Here is an 18,454-nt window from a genome sequence, read left to right as displayed (position 1 = left end):
CGGCCCGCGGCGGCTGCGGGACCCGGGGCCGCGGCCGAGGATCCCGCGCGGCCTCCGGGCCCGGGGAAAGGGGCCCGGGCGCTGCCGGCCGGGGCGGGGGGGACCCGGTCGGGGCCGTCCCGGGGGTCCCAGGAGGTACCAGCCGGGGGGTCAGTCCTGGTTGGGGTCCCAGGAGGCACCGGCCGGGAGGCAGCCCCAGTTTGGGTCCCATTGAGCAGCCCCGGGGTCCCAGAAGGTACCGGCAGGGGAGTCAGTCCTGGTTTAGGTCCCATTGAGCAGCCCCTGGGGTCCCAGGAGGTACCAGCCGGGGGGTCAATCCTGTTTGGGGTCCCAGGAGGTACCGACCGAGGGGTCAGTCCTGGTTTAGGTCTCGTTGAGCAGCCCTGGGGGTCCCAGGAGGTACCGGCCGGGGGGTCAGTCCCATTTGGGGTCCCAGGAGGTACCGGCCAGGGGGTCAGTCCTGGTTTAGGTCTCGTTGAGCAGCCCCGGGGGTCCCAGGAGGGACCGGTCAGGGGGGTCAGTCCCGGTTGGGGTCCCAGGAGGTACCGGCCAGGGGGTCAGTCCTGGTTTAGGTCTCGTTGAGCAGCCCCGGGGGTCCCAGGAGGGACCGGTCAGGGGGGTCAGTCCCGGTTGGGGTCCCAGGAGGTACCGGCCAGGGGGTCAGTCCTGGTTTGGGTCCCATTGAGCAGCCCTGGGGTCCCAGAAGGTACCAGCCAGGGGTGTCAGTCCCGTTTGGGGTCCCAGGAGGTACCGGCCAGGGGGGTCAGTCTCGGTTGGGGTCCCAGGAGGTACCGGCCAGAGGGTCAGTCACATTTGGGGTCTCAGAAGGTACTGGCCATAGAGTCAGTCCCAGTTGGGGTCCGAGGAGGTACCGGCCAGGGGGTCAGTCCCGGTTGGGGTCCCAGGAGGGACCGGCCGGGGGGTCAGTCCTGGTTAGGTCCCATTGAGCAGCCCTGGGGTCCCAGGAGGTACCGGTTGGCAGGGGGGACCCCCTGGAGTGGCCGGGCCGGGGCAGGGGGCTCAGCCCGGTTCGGGGCGCCGGGGCCCACGGTGCCGTGTCCCCGCAGGCCATGGGCACGGCCAAACCCGGCAACTTCTCGTGGGTGGCGCCGGGGCGCCTGGCCGGGCTGGCCATGCCGCGCCAGCCGGGGCACTACCAGTTCCTGCTGGACCAGGGCGTGCGGCACCTGGTGTCGCTGACGGAGCGGGCGCCGCCGCACCACGACTCCTGCCCCCAGCTGCAGCTCCACCGGCTCCGCGTGCCCGACTTCTGCCCGCCCACGCAGGAGCAGATCCAGAGCTTCCTGAGCCTCGTGGAGGAGGCCAACGGCAAGGGGGAGGTAAGGCCGGCTGATGGGAATGACGGCAAGGAGGAGTAGTGCCCATGGGGGGAATGCCAAGGTGGGTGATGCCAACGCAGGACAACACCAATGGGAATAACACTAAGGAGGAGGAACGCCAACGGGGGGGACGCCAAGGTGGGTATTGCCAATGGGTGGGAAACCAATGGGAATGACACCAAAGAGGAGAAACATCAAAAGGAGGAACGTCAAAGGGGGCAGTGCCAAAGGGGGATAACACCAACGGGAATAACACTAAGGAGGAGGAACGCCAAGAGGGGGGACGCCAAGGTGGGTATTGCCGATGGGTGGTATTGCCGATTCCCAACCAATGGGAATGACACCAAAGAGGAGAAACATCAACAGCAGGAACGTCAAAGGGGGCAATGCCAAAGGGGGATAACACCAATGGGAATAACGCTAAGGAGGAGGAACGCCAAGAGGGGAGATGCCAAGATGGGTATTGCCAATGGGTGGAAAACCGGTGGGAATAACACCAAGGAGAAGTAAGACCAATTTGGGGTTTGCCAATGTGGCAATGCCAAAAGGGGTAATGCCAAGGAAGGGTAACGCCAACAGGGGTGGTGCTAATGGGAATAACAGCAATGGGGGAGACGCCAACGGGGGCAACACCAATGGGAGTAACGCCAAAGGGGTAGCACAGTTGAGAGTAAAACCAAGGTAACACCAAAGGGGAGGTGATGCCGAGGAGGATAGCACCGAGGTGGGGGTAAGGCTAGCGGAGGTAATGCCAACGGGGGTGTCTCCAGTGTGGGAAGGCTGTAATGCCAACCGGAGTGACACCAGCTGGAGTAACATCCCACAGGATGGCACCAACAAGGGTACGTCAGGGAGGGAAAGCACCAGCAGAGGAGGGAACAGCAAGGCAGATAGCACCAACGGGGGTAACACCAGGCAGAGATGGTGCCAACGGGGGTAACACCAACAGGGTGACGCCGGTGGGGTGACGTCGGGAGTAGGAGCAGCAGGAGGGGTTTGTGGACGGGGAGGTGACGCCAACGGGTGAGTGATGCCAGTCGTGCCGTTGTCCAGGCCGTGGCAGTGCACTGCTTGCTGGGGAACGGCCGCACGGGCACCATGCTGGCCTGCTACCTCGTGAAGACCCAGAGGATGAGCGGGATCGACGCCATCCAAGAGATCCGCAGGCTGCGGCCGGGCGCCATCGAGACGCATGAGCAGGAGAAAGCCGTGGTGCAGTTCTACCAGCGCACTAAGTAGGGGCAGCCCTGTCTCCGCGTCTCCCACCGCCGCGCCGGTACCGGGGCCGGCAGGGCCGTTTCCGTTGGATGCAGCAAACTGGAGGGACGATGGCGGTGGGATCTGCCCCACCACAGGGCTGGCAAGGACGAAGAGGAGCCCCAAGAGTCACCGTCGTCCCCAAGACAGCACGTGCTGGACAGAGATGGGTGGAGATGGTCATTCTGTCAAGCTGAAAAATGGAAGGGGAGTCTTTTCCAGCTCGGAGGGGCTGCTTTCCGCCCTGTCCATCATTAAAGGACTCTCCTGTGCTTGGTCTGTGCCTGAGGAACCAGCTCGCGCATGCAGCTCCCACGGGCTCCGAGCAGCCTCGGTGTGTTGGCCACACACAGCCCATGGCAACGATGCTCCAAAGGAAGAGCCTGGAGAGGCTCCAGCCCCCTGCTTGGCACCCAGGAGTCACCCAAGGGCTTGCCCAGGATTCCAGGGCTACCTTAGGGTGCATCCAGGTGTTGGCCAAGAGGCCCTCATAGGTGTTGGAGACACCTCACACCTCGGTCTGGAGCTGCATGCTGGCCTCATGCAGCTCCTCAGGCTGCTGCCCATGGCGTGTTTGTCCCCATCCCTATGGGAATCATGGTCAGCTCTGTTTTGGGCACCGGGAAAGAGCCAGAGCGCTGACACGGGGCTCCGTTTAGGTGCCAGGGCCGGTGGCCACGTCAGAGAGCACACAAGGGCCACCCCGCTGCCGAGACGTCGATCCAAGGGACTTTGATGCTTAAAGGGAAGCTTAGCTGGAATTTAGGCATCTCTGTCCAAAAATCCAATCCTGAAAATCTCTTCTCAGCTGCTCCTAACCTTGGTGGCATTTAAATCCCAAGTGCAACAAGCGTCACCGTCCCTATTCCCGGGCGCGCGGCACATGGCCGGAAGCGCCGGGCGCTCGTGCGGGTGCAGGCGCAGCCTGGGCCACCCGGCACGGCCACCGCGTGCCCGGCAGCTCCAGCGGCCCCCAAACTCTGGGAGAAAATACCCAAAATGCCTTCCTTTCCCCTCAAAAAACCAGGGTGATGGCATTGGCAAAATGACCCTGCCCTTCTCCAAACTGGGCCTAAGGGAGCAGTCTGGGGGTGGCTGTGGGGTCCCGGATTTGTCCCCTCTCCTCCACCAGGACATCTGGGCACGCCAGGCGGTGACCCAAGGCCAGGGGTTGCTGCGTGTCCCCGAGAGCCACCTTGGCATCCCCGCTCTTCGGGGGGGACGTGACCGCAATGCGGCCTCCTTGGTGGCGACCACGGCCTCCTTGGTGGCATCTGCGCCCTGCGGACCGGGACACGAGTGGCCGGGGTGGGTGACGCAGCCCCGGGAGAGCCGGGGACAGAGCCGGGCCGGGCCAGGCGCCGTCCAGCGGCAGCGCCTAAGCCCGCCGGAGCCGGGCTCACATGGGCCCGGGAGATGGCAGGAAAGCAGCTTAGCCGCAGTATTATTTACTCTTAACTCCGCTCGCTTTAGCTCTGTCCTTAATAGTCACCCGGGCTCAGCGGGCCGGGCCAGGCCGGGCTGGTGGAGGGGGGCACCGTGGACCCCCCGTCAAGGCCGAGGGGACAGGGCGGCCATCACGCCAGGGCCACCCTGGCCTGGACGCTCCCCGGCCCGCGGCTGCTCTTGGCACCGCGGCGCCGGCCTTGTCATCGCGCTCGTCCCCAAGGCCTCAGCGCCCGTGTCCCCGTCCCGTGTGACCCCTCCGCGCCAGGAGGGCCTGTGGAGCCCCCGGCCTGGCGGGCGGCCCAGCTCCGGCTCAGCGCGGCGGGCTGGGGACATCGCGCCGGTGGCCGTCCCCTCGCCCGGGACGGGATTAGAGAGGTGACGGATGGGGTGGGAAAGGGCAGGAAGGGAGTCCCGGGACGGTGGCGCGGCCCGGCTCAGCTCTGGGTGGGCACCATGGGGCACACGTGTCCTGCACTCGTGTCCCCCAACGGGGTGCTGCAGGCGTGTCCCATACCCATGTCCCATACCCATGTCCTAAATCCATGTCCCACTTGTGTCCCTCAACAGGGTGCTGAAGTTGTGTCCCACCTGTGTCCCATATCCATGTCCTAAATCCATGTCCCACCTGAGTCCCTCAACAGGATGCTGAAGTTGCGTCCCACCTGTGTCCCATACCCATGTCCTAAATCCATGTCCCACACCTGTGTCCTACAACAGGGTGCTGCAGGTGTGTCCCAAACCCGTGTCCCAAACCCGTGTCACACCTGTGTCCCACCCATGTCCCACACTGAGGTACTGCAGGTGTGTCCCATGTTTGTGTCCCACATCCATGTCCCACACAGAGGTGCTGCAGGTGTGTCCCATACCCATGTCCCACCCATGTCCCACCCATGTCCCATGCTGGGGTGCTGCAGGTGTGTCCCACTTGTGTCTCACCTGGGTGTCCCAAACCCATTTCCCACCCATGTCCCACACCGCGGTGTTGCCTGTGCGTCCCACAGCAACCGTGTGTGTGTCCCACATCTGTGTCCCTCACCATGTCTCGCATCTGTGTCCCCTCACCCGTGTCCCACATTCCTATCCCTTCAACCATGTCCCGCACTCATGTGCCAGTCATGTCCCAGTCCTGTGAACCATGGCTGTGTCCCCTCACCCATGTCCCTGCACCTGTATCTGCTACCTGTGTCCCTCTCCCGTGTCCCACACTTGTGTCCCTCTCCTCTCACATGTCCCACGCTCGTGTCCTTCTCCTCTCCCGTGTCCCACACTCGTGTCCCTCTCCCAAGTCTCACGCTCGTGTCCCTCTCCTCTCCCATATCCCACACTCATGCCCCTCTCCCATGTCCACACTCGTGTCTCTCTCCCATGTCCCACACTTGTGTCCCTCTCCTCTCGCATGTCCCACAGTTGTGTCCCTCTCCTCTCCCATGTCCTACAGCAGTGTCCCTCTCCCATGTCCCACACTCGTGTCCCTCTCCCATGTCTCATACTTGTTTCCCTCTCCTCTCCCATATCCCACACTCATGCCCCTCTCCCAAGTCCACACTCGTGTCCCCTGCCATCTCCTCCCACCCGTGTCCCCACCCGGACCCTTCCCCATGTCCCCCCGCCCCCACCACGTCCCCTTCCCGTTCCCCCTCCCACCCGAACTACACTTCCCAGCAGCCCCCGCGGCTCCCCTTCCCCCGCCCCGCCCCTCGGGGGCGCCCTGCCTCGCGATTGGCTGTCCCCGTGGCAACGGGCGGCGCGGGAGGGGCCGATGCGGGGGCGTGGCCGAGGCTGGCAGAGGGAGGCGTGGCCATTAGTGGCCCCGCCCCTGGCGCCGTTGTTTGTTTGCGGCCGCCCCGCGGCGGTGGCGGCGCTGGGGCGCGGAGCGGAGCACGGAGCAGGGACCGGGACCGGGACCGGGACCGGGACCCGGCATGAGGAGCGAGGAGCGGCCGCGAAGCCGGGGGCAGCCCCCCGCCGCCTCGTCCCGCCGCCGCCGCTGCTGACTCGGAGCGGAGCGCCGGCCCGCCGAGGGAGCCGCTCGCCAGCGTGCGACGGGCACCTGTGCTATGCGGTGGCGGCCATGGCTGCTTCTCCTCAGCCTGCTCGCCGGCGCTGAGGGTAGGAGCCGCTACCGGGCGCGACGGGGAGGTCCCACCGGGCCGCACCGGGCCGCACCGGGCCGCACCGGGCCGGGGAGGGGGGGCCCGCGCGCTTCCACGTGGCGCTCGCCCCGCGTCCCCGCCGGTGCCGCTCCCAACGCGTGGCCCTCGCGCCCTGTCGCCAGCAGGTACCGGCCCGGCGGAGCCCCGGTCCGTGGTGGGCCGGGTCGGGGAGGGAGCCGTCCTGGGCTGCGAGCTGCTGGGAGCCCCGCGCGGCCGCCCCCCGCTCTACGTGATCGAGTGGCTCCGGTTCGGCTTCGCGCTGCCCATCTTCATCAAGTTCGGCCTCTACTCGCCCCGCGTCGACCCGCAGTACCGAGGTGAGCGCCGCGGCGCGTCCCGCACGGCCCCCGGGACAAGGAGCCCAGCCGGGTCCCGGGGTCCGACCCGCTCGCTCCCCGCGCGCCTCGCCTGGGCCCCAGCCGCTGTCAGAGCGCATTAATCACGCTGGGGACGCGAGGGGACGTGGCGGCGGCGGGGACGAGGCCCCCCGTGCGGGCCGGGTGGCGGAGGGGATTTGGGAGCGGGAAGTCGCCCCAGCAGCGGCTGCCACTTGTTGACGGAGCCTTCGGGTCCCCCCCGGTGGCAGCGCCCGCTTGGGACCCGGCTTGTGCGGCAGCTCCGGGGCGCAGAGCAGCGTGGGTGCCGGGCACGAGGGTCCCGGCTCCGTCCTCACGGGGAGGCCGGCGGCAGCTCCGCGTCCGCTCCGACCCGCGGGCGGCACAAAACTCATCCCTTTTCCCTGCCCAACACCAGTGCAGACCCTGCTGGGTGCCCGCAGGCTCCGGGCCGGGCGTTTCTGGGGGTCGAGGGCAGGATTGGTGCCACTTTGGGCTCTTTGTTTGCTCTAATCCCCCCCGCCGGGGCTGCTTCCCGGCCTCCGTGACCAGGGGACATCCAGGGAGGCCGGTGGGTGGCACTGCCCCTCGGGGCCAGTCACAGCGTTCCCGCGTGGCGGCCCTGCCTGCTCTGCTCTCCGGGCCCTTTTTGGGGACAGGGGAGCCCAAAAAGAGCCGGGGTCGCTTGAAGGTTGAGCTTGGGGAGGGGATTTCAGCGAAGCCGCTAATAGGCAGCGCTGGCCCGGCCGGGATTTGGAGCAAAGCTGCGCTGGGGAAGGGCTGCCGCGTGGGAGGGGGATTTCTCCTCTTTACCGGGTATTTACCGCAGACCTCGAGGGATCCCGGCAAACGCAGCGGCGCCGGCAACCGGCTCTTCCCGTCCTAAAGGCTCCAATGCTCCCGAGGAGGAGGAGGGGATGGGGCTGGCGGCTGGTTGGGCTCCCAGGAAACCTGTGGGAGCGGAATCCTCCCGCGGGAAGGGCAGGGATGCGCGGGCTGATCCCGCAGGCTGGGGACGCCTCGCGGTGACAACACCCCCCCTCCGCCAGCACCTGCTCCGGTGTCACCTGAGCCCTGCGCTCCGCAGGGAGCTCGGGTTACCTGGAGGCAGCAGGAACCTGCCCGCGTTCCCGGCCCTTTCTCCGGGAGCCGCTGGGGGAAGGGGCCGGATTGAGGACGAGGTGGGTGGCCCGGGGGGCTGGTGGCCGTTGCCATGGCAGCCGGCTGCTTATTTTTCAATCCTCGGTGGCGCCCGCCAGGGATGGGCAGAGGCCGCCAGCGCCCGGGGCGGCTCCTCCTTCCAGCCCTTCCCGCACGGAGCAGCTCGGATCTCCCCCCCGGATTGCCCAGGGAGCCCCCACCTCGCTGCCCTCTCCCAGCTGGGGGCCCTTGGGATGGGATGCAAGCGACACGGGATGCGCCGGTGTCCCTAAAAACTTGCTCCCCTCCAGCCTTCCCCAGTGCCGCTGTCCCCTGGTATGTCCCAGGGTGCCATCCTGGTGCAAGACACGGCCCTGGGGGGCCCTGGCTTGGCTGCCACCAGCTCTGGGGACACCCGAGTCCCTGTCCCACGCAGCCGCCGTCCCCTTTGTGTCCCTTTGAATGGGGGTTGCCAGGAGCCGGGAGATGCCGGTCAGGAGGGCAGAGGAGGAGGGGGCTGGGGCCGGCGCGGGGGATTAGGGGGAGGCTGGGGGTGTTTTTCCGCAGGGCATCGGATCTCTTCCAATAGGACCTTTGTTCAGGAGCTGCCGCTCCCGGTCGGCTCCCGCGCCGACGGATTGGGAGCCTCTCCGGCTCCGTCTGGCCAAGAGCAGCTGCAGCAACGGGATGGGGAAAGGCTCCTTGTCCCACGGGGCGTTTTGCCATCGCTCCCATCTCCTGCGACCTCTTCCCAGCTCCTTGCAGTATCGGGGACCTGTTGCACGGCCCCAGCTGAGCTCCGAGTCGCAGGACACGCAAACGCAGACGGTGCCGGCCACCGTCACGCAGGGCCCCATGGCAGGACAGGGGGAAGCAGCGGGATGGGAGAGCGCTTGGAAGCTGGGGAGAGGGTGCAGAGGCTGGACACAACTCCAGACACTGATGGGAGGAGGGTTCGTAGGCACCAGATCCGCTCAGGGCTGCGAGGCCACAATTATACGGCCGTGTCCCTAAGCTGGTGCCCAAACCAGCTTGCCCGGGTGCTGCCGCGACTCCTTCCCAGCGTGGATTGACTTTGCTGGAAGCGCTTCGTGAAGACGCTGATTTAGGGGAACTCTGCGTCCCTGACCACAGCACCCTGAGGCCACTAGCGTGGGGTGTCACCAGCGCCAGCCGGTGTCACCGGCCTGGCATGGGGCTTGCCCAGGTGGATCCGCTCTGTGGGTGTGCAGCGATGTCCGGGGGTGCATGTTTGGGTCTGGGGGTGCATATTTGGGCCTGGGGTGCTGCGGCGGCAGGGGGGACGCTGCCCATGCACCCCGACCTGGGTGCTGAGCCAATTGCCTGCTGCACTTCTGAGCCGATTATGGCTCTGATAATAGCCCGGCGGATTAGAGGGCTGCGTTCGCCGCTGCTTTGGGGCCTTATCCTCCTCCTCATCAAAGAGGCCGCGCGGTGCAGGGCTCCGAGCGGGGCTCCGGGCGCTCGTGCTGCGAGTGCCCGCAGCCGGTGGTGCATTTGGGCCATGCAGGGCAGGAATGGGGCAGGATGGCCTCGCTTTCCCGTGGTTCCGAAGGGCCACACGACTGGTGGGACCCTCAAAGGGAAAGGGCACCTGAGGGGACAGTCCCTGGAAGGTGCCCAGAGAGATGGGCAGGGATTTTGCCATCAGGTTGGTAGCTCCCGTTGGCCCCGGGGGCAGTAGCACCGGCCGCATCGGTAGCATCCGTAGCCAGCGAACGCGGCTGCTGCGGCCCGAGGACACGGCTGTCCCCAAGGCGGTGGCACTCGTGTGACCGGTGCGTCTCGCCCGGCAGGTCGCGTGCGGATCGAGGAAGGCGCCTCGCTGCGCATCGACCTGCTGCGGGCCGAGGACCAGGGCTGGTACGAGTGCCGCGTGCTCTTCCTGGACCGGCACAGCACCGACGACGACTTCCAGAACGGCACCTGGATCCACCTCACCGTCAACGGTACGAGCAGCGCGCGCGAGGTGGAGAGGTAATGGGCACCGGGCAGAGCCCAGGCTGCTCCTGAAGCCTCCGAGCTCCAGGCTGGGCTCTTCATAGAATCATAGAATCATGGAATGCTTAGGGTTGGAAGGGAGCTCTGGAGATCATCTAGTCCAATCGCCCTGCACACGCAGGGTCACCTAGAGCACGTGGCACAGGGCTGCGGCCAAGCGGGTTTGAAGATCTCCAGAGAAGGAGACTCCACAACCTCTCTGGGCAGCCTGTTCCAGGGCTCTGGCACCCTCACTGGGAAGGGATTTTTCCTGAAGTTCCTGTGGAACTTTTGGTGCTTCAGTTTCCGGCCGTTTCCTCTAGTCCTATCAGTGGCCACCACTGAAAAGAGCCTCTTGGTTGTGCCCGAGTGAGCCCAGGCTGCTGCCCACCTCGCCTGTCTGTGCCCGCGCTGCCCCTTGCTGCAAATTGCTCTCGTATCCGCTCTTTTTGTGGCTCTCCATCCCAGTCCCAGCTCCGGGATGGATTTCTGGGCAGCTTAAGTGCTCTGGGAAGCAGCTTGCAGTGAAGGCCAGTACCAGGCAGAGCATCTCGGCTGTCAGGGCAATGGCCTGTTCACTGGCCACAGGGCTATTCCGGGTCCTTCCTTAGGCTCTCTGCTTGGCCCATGGGTAGCCAGGATGGACCTCACGGAGCAGATTCTGTTGCTCTGACACCCTGCACAAGGGAGACCTTGTTTGGCCCTCTCCTGTCACTTTGCTGCCCTGTTTTGAGGATAACGGTGAGGACAGAGGAGTTTGTCCTGTCCCAAGTGCAGCTACTGCAGTAGCAGAGCTGGGATGAGTGTTGGCCACGGATTTGCTTCCCAGAGCATCCTGCTCCAGATCTGGCCCGTCAGAGACCACCGCTCAGCACGGACCATGTGGGGCCGGTTCCGCTCGTGTTCCAAGACCAGTCGGGCCCTGGCAGCAGCCCGGGCTGAGACGTGGGGTTTGTGTCTTTGCAGCACCCCCCACGTTCCTGCAGACTCCCCCTGCGTTCGTGGAGGTGCGGGACCGCGCCGCGCTGAGCCTCACCTGCACGGCTGCCGGCAACCCCCAGCCCGTCGTCACCTGGAAGAGGAGCGACCTGGCCGTCCAGAGCGGGGACACGGTGCAGGTGACAGAGGCAGATCTGGTGCCAAGGGACGTGGGCTTGCCCGTCATGCGTCGGGCACCTTGGCACGGGTCTTGTGGAGCACCCAGGAGTGCAATGAGCTTGTTCTGGAGAGCTGGTGCCTGACCTCGCCAGGGTGGCACCAAGCTCCTGCCGCTGACCTTGCCCACCGTGACATGCCCTGTCCCTTGGTGGCCATGCCCTGCCTCCCGGGGGTCCCCAGAGAGGGTCCGGCCAGCCAGGAAGACCCTGTTCCCCAGGGAAGAGCCTTGGAACCTGATGGGGTGAAGGGTTTGGGCAGCAGGACGCGGTGCCACGGGGCAGGTGACACTGGTGTCACCGCGGTGGCGCTGAGGCGGCTGTGCTGGTTGCAGGTGAGGAACGGGACGCTGAGCATCGCCGCGGTGGAGCGGGCCAGCGCGGGCACCTACACCTGCCATGCGTCCAGCCAGGAGGGCACCGTCACCCACACCACCCGCGTGCTCGTGCAGGGTAAGAGCGGGAGCTGTCTGCGCCCTCGCCATTGGGGTCACCCTGCTGGGTGCCACCCGGTGTCCCTGGGTGCGGAGGGAGCGGCGGCACCGGGGTCGCGTTGGGAGGAGCACGGGGATGACCGGCTTTTGGAGCCCTTGTCCCCAGCGCTCTCTGTGCCATGCTGCAGGGCCACCCGTCATCGTGGTGCCACCTCAGAATGTCACCGTCAACATCTCCCAAGACGCCTTCCTGGCGTGCCAGGCCGAGGCCTATCCCGGCAACCTCACCTACACCTGGTTGCAGGGCAACAGCAACGTCTTCCATCTCAGGTACAGCGGGGACCCAGCGCGTTCCGGCGAGCAGGGTGGCAGGAGGGGACAACACTGGGTGATCCTGGGCTCCTGCTGGCTCTGCCAGGAGATGCTGTGGCCCCGGGAGACGTGGATCGCAGCACACATGGAGGAAGGAGCTTCTCCCACCCCAGCATGGGGATAGTCCCGGCTGCGCCGCTCACTCTCCTCCCCTGTCCTTCCTTTGCAGCCACCTCCAGGCTCGTGTCCGCGTCCTGGTGGACGGGAGCCTCTTGCTGCAGAGAACGACGCCGGATGACGCTGGAAAATACACCTGCATCCCCAGCAACGGGCTGTGGAAGCCACCTTCTGCCTCGGCCTTCGTCACAGTGCTGTGTAAGAGGCCGTGGGGACCGTGCCACCCCTCGGGAGCCCGGGGCGCGTTGACCGGCTCCTCCAGGCTCAGCAGAGCGGGGACCCCTCCAGGTGCCCGTGGACCAGACCAGCGGCTCTGGCAGGCCCTGGTGTGGACGGGGCGCTCCTCCAGCGGCCGTGGGGACCGGGAACCTGCTGAGATCCTCACCCGGGTCCCCTTTGTCCTCGCAGATCCCGCGGAGGTGACCACCATGCTCCCAGAGACCCCCCTGCCCAAGGGGATGCAGGGGGTGATCCGGTGCCCTGCCAGGGCCAACCCGCCTCTGCTCTCCGTGAGCTGGACTAGAGACGGGCGCCCGCTGGAGCTGGACAAGGTACCGCGGCCGGCGCGTTCCTGCTGTCATCCCACCTCCCCCAGACCCTCGCCCTGACCCCACCGTCTCCCTCTCCTAGTTCCCTGGCTGGTCCATGAGGTCCGACGGCTCCATCGTCATCGCGACGGGCAACGACGACGCGCTGGGGGTGTACGCGTGTACCCCGTACAACAGCTACGGCACAGCCGGCGAGTCGCGGCCCACGCGGGTGCTGCTCAAGGTGAGGCAGGGCTGGCGGGTGGCGCTGCCCGTTGTCATAGAATCATAGAATGCTTAGGGTTGGAAGGGACCTCTAGAGATCATCTAGTCCAACCCCCCTGCACACGCAGGGTCACCTAAAGCACGTGGCACAGAGCTGCGTCCAAGCGGGTTTGAAGATCTCCAGAGAAGGAGACTCCACAACCTCTCTGGGCAGCCTGTTCCAGGGCTCTGGCACCCTCACTGGGAAGGGATTTTTCCTTAAGTTCCTATGGAACTTTTGGTGCTTCAGTTTGTGGCCATTACCTCTAGCTCTGTCAGTGGCCACCACTGAAAAGAGACCAGCACCATCCTCCTCACGGCCTCCCTTGAGGTACTTCTAGACACTGCTCAGGTCCCCTCTCAGCCTTCTCTTCTCCAGCTGAACAGGCCCAGCTCCCTCAGCCTCTCCTCACAGGGCAGATGTTCCAGGCCCCTCCTCATCCTCGGAGCCCTGCGCTGGCCTCTCTCCAGCAGCTCCACATCCCTCTTGTCCTGTGGAGCCCAGAACTGGACACAATCCTGCAGATGTGGCCTCAGCAGGGCTGAGCAGAGGGGCAGGATCCCCTCCCTGGACCTGCTGGAGACGCTCTTGTCCCTCCGCTCCCGGGTGACACGGGCATGGCCAGGCCGCCCTTGCACGAACCCAACCGTGCAGCGATGCGGATGGGCCGCGGTGCCCTCCAGCCTGCCCTGCCGTGGGTCTGCCCGCATCCATCCTGCCACCGAGTCACCGCCGCACTCGACTCTATTCCAGGACCCTCCTGCCTTCACGGTGCGCCCCAAGGAGGAATATTTCCAGGAGGTGGGCCGGGAGCTGGTGATCCCCTGCATGGCCCACGGGGACCCTCCACCCACTATCACGTGGGTGAAGGTAAGAGCCACCTCATGTCCCAGGGCAGTCTCCACGTCCCTATCCCCGCTGTGCAGGGTCACATCTTTCTCCAGAACCTGTTTCTTGCTGGATAAGAAACCCAGGGCCCTTTGCTTTTGCTGTCCCCAATTCTCTAAGAAGCAGAGGCAAAATCCTGCCCCTCCTGTGGCCTCTCTTTCCACGCTGGCCCCAGGGTGGTGCATCTAAAGCCCGTCAGCGTGGGCAGGGTGACTGCGGAGCAGCCAGGCTGCGTCGGGCTCGCGTCAGTCGCCCGTTATCAACCCATGCAGCTGGGCAGCGCGGGGAAGAGCGGCGCCCACGTGGATGCCAACAGCAGCCTCGTCTTCCGCCCGCTCGTCAAGGAGCAGCACGGGCTCTGGGAGTGCGTGGCCAGCAACCAGGTGGCCCACGTCAGCGCCGCCACCTCTGTCCACGTGCTGGGTGAGTCGCCCTGTCCCACAGCTGCTCCGTGGGTGTCCTAGGGATAGAAGGGGCAGCTGTGGGGTGCGTGACCCAGGCCCACTGCATGGAAGGGGATGGAAATGTCCCCACGCATCTCTGAGCTGCCCTTGTCTGATCCATCTGCTCTCTGTTTGCTCCACCAGGTACCAGTCCTCATGCCGTCACCAATGTCTCGGTGCTCCCACTCCTGCTGGCAGCCAACATTTCCTGGGAACCTGGGTTTGATGGAGGTTATTTCCAGAGGTTCAGCGTCTGGTACACACCGCTGTGAGTCCTACACTCATCCATCCCAGCGGGCAGCGGAGGGTCCCATCCCTCCGCTGGGAGCTCACAGGTCCCACATGTCCCCAGGGCGAAGCATCTGCCTCGGGCCCATCATGACTGGGTGTCGCTGTCGGTGCCAGCTGGGGCTCAGCACCTCTTGGTGGAGAATCTCCAGCCAGATATGAGCTACCAGTTCAGCGTCCTGGCCCAGAACAAGCTGGGCAGTGGCCCCTTCAGCCAGATTGTCACCTCCGTGCCCAGGGGTAAGAGGGAGCCACGGTCCCCCAGTTCCCCCCAGCACCTTCACACGCAGAGGAGGCTCCTGCTCTCCTCTTACCACCGCATCCCTTCCACCGTCGACGTCCCCTTTCTTCCTCCTCAGGCTTCCCGCTGACCACGGTGCCTCCGGAGCCGCCTGCCATGACCGTGCGGATCTTCCTGTCCCCGCCGCGGGCTCTGACCGCCAACGAGACGGCGCGCGGGGTCCTGCTGCAGTGGGAGCCCCCGGGTCAGTTCTCGGTGGCGCTGAGCGGCTACGCGCTGGAGCTGCGGCAGGACAAGGGTGGCTGGGAGGTGCTGGACCGCTCCATCCCCAGCACGAAGACCCAGGTCTTGGTGCCAGGACTCATCAAGGTGCAGTTATTGAGGGGTATCCTCACCCAGAGATGCAACAAGGAGCGGGTTGGCCCCTGGCAGGGGCCGGTGGTGCTGCTGCCCAGTGCTGGGAGAAGCTGTTGGGACCGTGGCGATGCAGCAGGTCCGCTCGGCTCCGTAGCCTGGTGGGCTGAGGTTTTCCGGTCGCCGTGCCAAGGCTGACGGCTCTCTCCGCTCCTGCAGGACGCCTTCTACGAGTTCCGACTGGTGGCCTTTGCCGGCAGCTACATCAGCGATCCCAGCAACACGGTGAACGTCTCCACAGCAGGTAAGGCCTGGGCTGCCGCCCGCCCGCTCTTCCAGGCCTGGAGACAATCCAAGGGACTGGGTGCCCAGCGGAGCCTCGGATCTTCCCAAATAGAAACTCCTTCCTACTGCGCACACCGGCCGTGTCCCGACTGCTAGAGCAGGGGATGCAGCCCACAGAGTGGCCTGGAATAGGACCCCCAAGGCTAACACTGGGAGAACACTCATCTCCATGCGTGGAGCTTGCAGGATAGTGTGTGTTCATGATCCCACAATATCACACAATATTGGTATGATGGGCTAGATACCCAAGAGAGCCTTGTCCAGAACATCCCTGCTCCTACCGCCTGCCATGGTGGAGGTTGTGGGTCAACTTGAAGGTGACAAGACCCAGGGGACAGAGAAGGACGAGCAAGCTGAGGTTTTACTGCTCCTCGCACTGCCTGTGCTGTGGCTGCTGCATCTGACACTGTCCCCTGTCCCGGCCCAGGCATGGAGGTGTATCCGTCTCGCACGCAGCTCCCGGAGCTGCTGCCACAGCCGGTGCTCGCTGGGGTCATCGGTGGCATCTGCTTCCTCAGCGTGGCCGTGATCTTCAGCACGGTGGCCGCCTGCATCATGAACCGCCGGCGGGCCGCGCGCATCCAGAAGCGAAGGCAAGGTAGGAGCTGCCTGCGTGGGCGCACACGCCTGGATCCCAGGGCTTTTGGAGAGCCCAAACTGCCGTGTCCAGGGAGGCAGGACCCACACTGGGTGTTCAGGGAGGGGACGAGGCCAGCCCAGGGCTGGTGGCTCTGTCAGGACATTGGAGATTCGCAAGGGTGGTAGCAGGGGGGTGCCGCTGTCTCCTCATCATCACTTTTGAGTTGCTCGCTGTGTGATTCCCCTTGTGTTCTCATGACCTTCCAGATCCACCACTCGTCTTCTCCCCCAGCAAGAAGCTTCCACCTCCACAGTAAGTCACGCCATGCCACGCTCCCTCCCCGTCACCGCCTCGCTCCTCATTCACTCGCCGCTGCTTTGGTGTGGGACGACATGGGGGGACCTGCTGAGGGGTCTGGGGGAGAGGGGTGCTGGGTCAGGGTGTGCTGTGGCCTAGGGCTGCTTCGGGCTGTTCTGCTCTCCTTTGCTGGGCGTTTTAGCTGAAGGAAGGATCAGAAACCAGAGAGAGGAGTAGGACTCTAGACCTGCAGCGTGGGGTCACGATACCTGTCGTGAGGCGCCTGCTGCAGCCAGACAAGCCCAGGAACGGGATGGGGCTGCTCAAATAACTCCCCTTCCTCTTTTCGCAGCAATTCTCATGGCTCTGGTAGCCCAGACAGTACCATGAAGCTGAAGCTGCAGGCGTCTCCGTACCAGAGCCTGCGGCGGACGCTGCTGTGGGGCGAGAAGGCAGGAACCAGCCTGGGCCTCAGCATCGCCGGCGCCAGCCCCAGGTACGCGGTGTACGAGAGCCACGTCGGGGAGCACGTGCCCCTGGAGCGCATCTGCCGGGGCCCGGACGGGCGCTTCGTGGTGGAGACTGACAGGCGCTCGCAGGAGGGCAGCTACAGCGAGACGGAGCTGGACCCCGCGGCCCCGCAGCCCGGGCCCTACCTGCAGGTGCATTCGGAGGAGAAAGAGCCCATCTGGCGCAAGGGGGTCCCGCTGCGCCCCCGCGCCGCGGGCCAGGCCCGCCGGGCGAGCGGGGCCTCCGGCTGCCGCCAGGGCCGCTATTTCGGCTACGGCAGCAGCAGCAGCCCCGCGGGCGAGGGCGCAGCCTTGTGCATCGTGGACGTGAGCCCCGTGGCCACCCTGCCTTACAGCAGCGCGGAGGAGCCGCGCGCCGGCACGGCCAGCGCCGAGCCCGGCACGGCCAGCGCCGAGCCCAGCGCTGAGCCCAGCGCGCTCCGGGACTCGCTGCCCCTCCAGGGCTCCCCCTCGCTCCGGCTCCCGCCGCCGGACAGCCCCGGGCTGCGGAGCGGCCGGCACAAAGGCGGCTCGCCGGCGCCCAGCGGGATCCTGCAGTACCTGAGCCTGCCCTTCTTCAAGGAGATGTGCGTCGACGGCGACTGGCCGCCCCCGGAGGAGCCGGAGCCTCCCGGGAGGCTGGATACTGCCCCGCCGGAGGGCGCGGAGCGGACGGTCTGCGCCGACTACATGGACACATGTGCCAACACCACGTCCCCTCCAGCCACCGCTTTCCTCAAGCCCCCCACGCCGCACGTGGGGCCCGCAAAGGCCTCGCTGCCCGGCACCGCCGCCTGGAGCAGCTCCCCCAGCCCCTTCCCAGCTCCGGAGCCGGTTCCATGGACCCAGGCATCCCCCGGCAGGACTGAGGCCGCGTCCCTGGGTGTCCCCACGGCGCAGCACGAAGCCACCGCGCTCGAGAAGCTGCCGCGGGGCAGCTTGACCAGCCAGAGCAGCGGCCGGGGCAGCGCGTCCTTCCTGCGGCCGCCCTCGCTGGCACCGTCCCCGGGGGGCAACTTTCTCGGCACCCCCCTGGAGGAAGGGGGCAGCTGGCAAAGCGGAGGCTCCGAGGAGGCGGAGGAGAGGCTGAGCAAGGATCCAGCCCGCGCCAGCACGGGAAAGAGGTGAGCGGGACAAGCCGGGTCACGCTCGGGCATCTCGCGGCCCGTTCCGCCGCCTTGGCACCACGGATGCAGCAGGAAGCGCTTGGGGGCCAAAAGTCACCGCAGGCGCCCTGAGAGGTGCCCAGTCTCAGGCTGGCTCGGGGCAGGGGCCACTGCGAGCCCTGGGGACCGGCCCGTTGTCCGTGGCCTCGTGCCAACCTCCGGCTGTTTATGCTGGTGCCCCATTTGGCCCCAAGCAGGTCCCCAGCTCGGCCACGGGCTGACGGTGTCCCCATGTCCCCTCCGCTTTCGCAGGAGGAACACGTCTGTGGACGAGAACTACGAGTGGGACTCGGAATTCGCGCTGGAGTCGGACATCCTGGCCGCGCTGCAGCTGCACCGCGCCGGGGACGCCGCGCGGCCCCTCTCCACCATCGCCGTGCGCGACCTGGAGCGCCAGAGTGAGTCCCCCTCCTCGGGCGGGAGGCACCCAGTGCTGCAAGGGGACACCGGGACGTTCCCGGCGGGGGGTTTTGTCGTCCCCGCATCCAGCCGGACCCTCCCGTCTCTCCGCAGAGCCGTCGCCGCCCAGCTCCGTGTCGGCGGAGGCGCTGGCGGAGCCGGTGGCCCGGTGCACGGCGCTGCGCCAGGAGTTCCTGGCCTACCGGCGCCGCAGGGAGGCCGCCCAGCAGCGGCGGCAGCGCCCGCCCGCCCGCGCCGAGCGCTTCGAGCTGGCCACGCTGCTCTAGGGGTCCCCCGTGTCCCCACGGAGGGGACCCGGGTCTGACCAGGAGCGGAATAAAGAGATGTGAGAGCAGCCTGGACCTGCGTCCCCCCGCTCCACGCACCCACCTACACCCCT

At 66.2% G+C, this 18,454-nt stretch overlaps 2 protein-coding genes across 2 annotated transcripts; both read left to right on the top strand.

Annotated features, from left to right (window-relative positions):
• Positions 1-1,046: 1,046 nt before the first annotated feature.
• On the top strand, positions 1,047-2,588 carry DUSP23 (dual specificity phosphatase 23). Its single transcript, XM_088535408.1, has 2 exons — positions 1,047-1,340; positions 2,394-2,588. Exons 1-2 carry the CDS (start codon positions 1,071-1,073, stop codon positions 2,577-2,579), a joined length of 456 nt encoding a protein of 151 aa, XP_088391534.1. The 5' UTR covers positions 1,047-1,070; the 3' UTR covers positions 2,580-2,588.
• A 3,514-nt stretch (positions 2,589-6,102) lies between these two features.
• On the top strand, positions 6,103-18,341 carry IGSF9 (immunoglobulin superfamily member 9). The gene is made up of 20 exons (XM_088535412.1): positions 6,103-6,155; positions 6,325-6,516; positions 9,492-9,644; positions 10,642-10,793; positions 11,165-11,282; positions 11,452-11,593; positions 11,805-11,950; positions 12,161-12,303; positions 12,383-12,523; positions 13,298-13,414; positions 13,705-13,855; positions 14,020-14,143; positions 14,228-14,403; positions 14,523-14,773; positions 14,978-15,062; positions 15,531-15,701; positions 15,950-15,995; positions 16,333-17,613; positions 17,908-18,053; positions 18,169-18,341. The coding sequence occupies exons 1-20, from the start codon at positions 6,104-6,106 to the stop codon at positions 18,339-18,341; spliced, it is 3,960 nt and encodes a 1,319-aa protein (XP_088391538.1). The 5' UTR covers position 6,103.
• Positions 18,342-18,454: the final 113 nt, after the last annotated feature.

Source organism: Tinamus guttatus, unplaced genomic scaffold, assembly GCF_059628265.1.
Source record: "Tinamus guttatus ecotype Peru unplaced genomic scaffold, ASM5962826v1 Tinamus_guttatus_pri_ptg000629l, whole genome shotgun sequence".
Lineage (NCBI taxonomy): Eukaryota > Metazoa > Chordata > Aves > Tinamiformes > Tinamidae > Tinamus > Tinamus guttatus.
This window is presented reverse-complemented; position numbering and strand designations above follow the sequence as displayed.

Bases quoted from the DNA above. Each gene is read 5' to 3' on its own strand.
- DUSP23 (XM_088535408.1), top strand. From the start codon at position 1,071: ATGGGCACGGCCAAACCCGGCAACTTCTCGTGGGTGGCGCCGGGGCGC. The intron at 1,341-2,393 runs GTAAGGCCGGCT...GCCGTTGTCCAG, and splicing joins AGGCCAACGGCAAGGGGGAG to GCCGTGGCAGTGCACTGCTT.
- IGSF9 (XM_088535412.1), top strand. From the start codon at position 6,104: ATGCGGTGGCGGCCATGGCTGCTTCTCCTCAGCCTGCTCGCCGGCGCT. The intron at 11,594-11,804 runs GTACAGCGGGGA...CTTCCTTTGCAG, and splicing joins AGCAACGTCTTCCATCTCAG to CCACCTCCAGGCTCGTGTCC. The intron at 18,054-18,168 runs GTGAGTCCCCCT...GTCTCTCCGCAG, and splicing joins GCGCGACCTGGAGCGCCAGA to AGCCGTCGCCGCCCAGCTCC.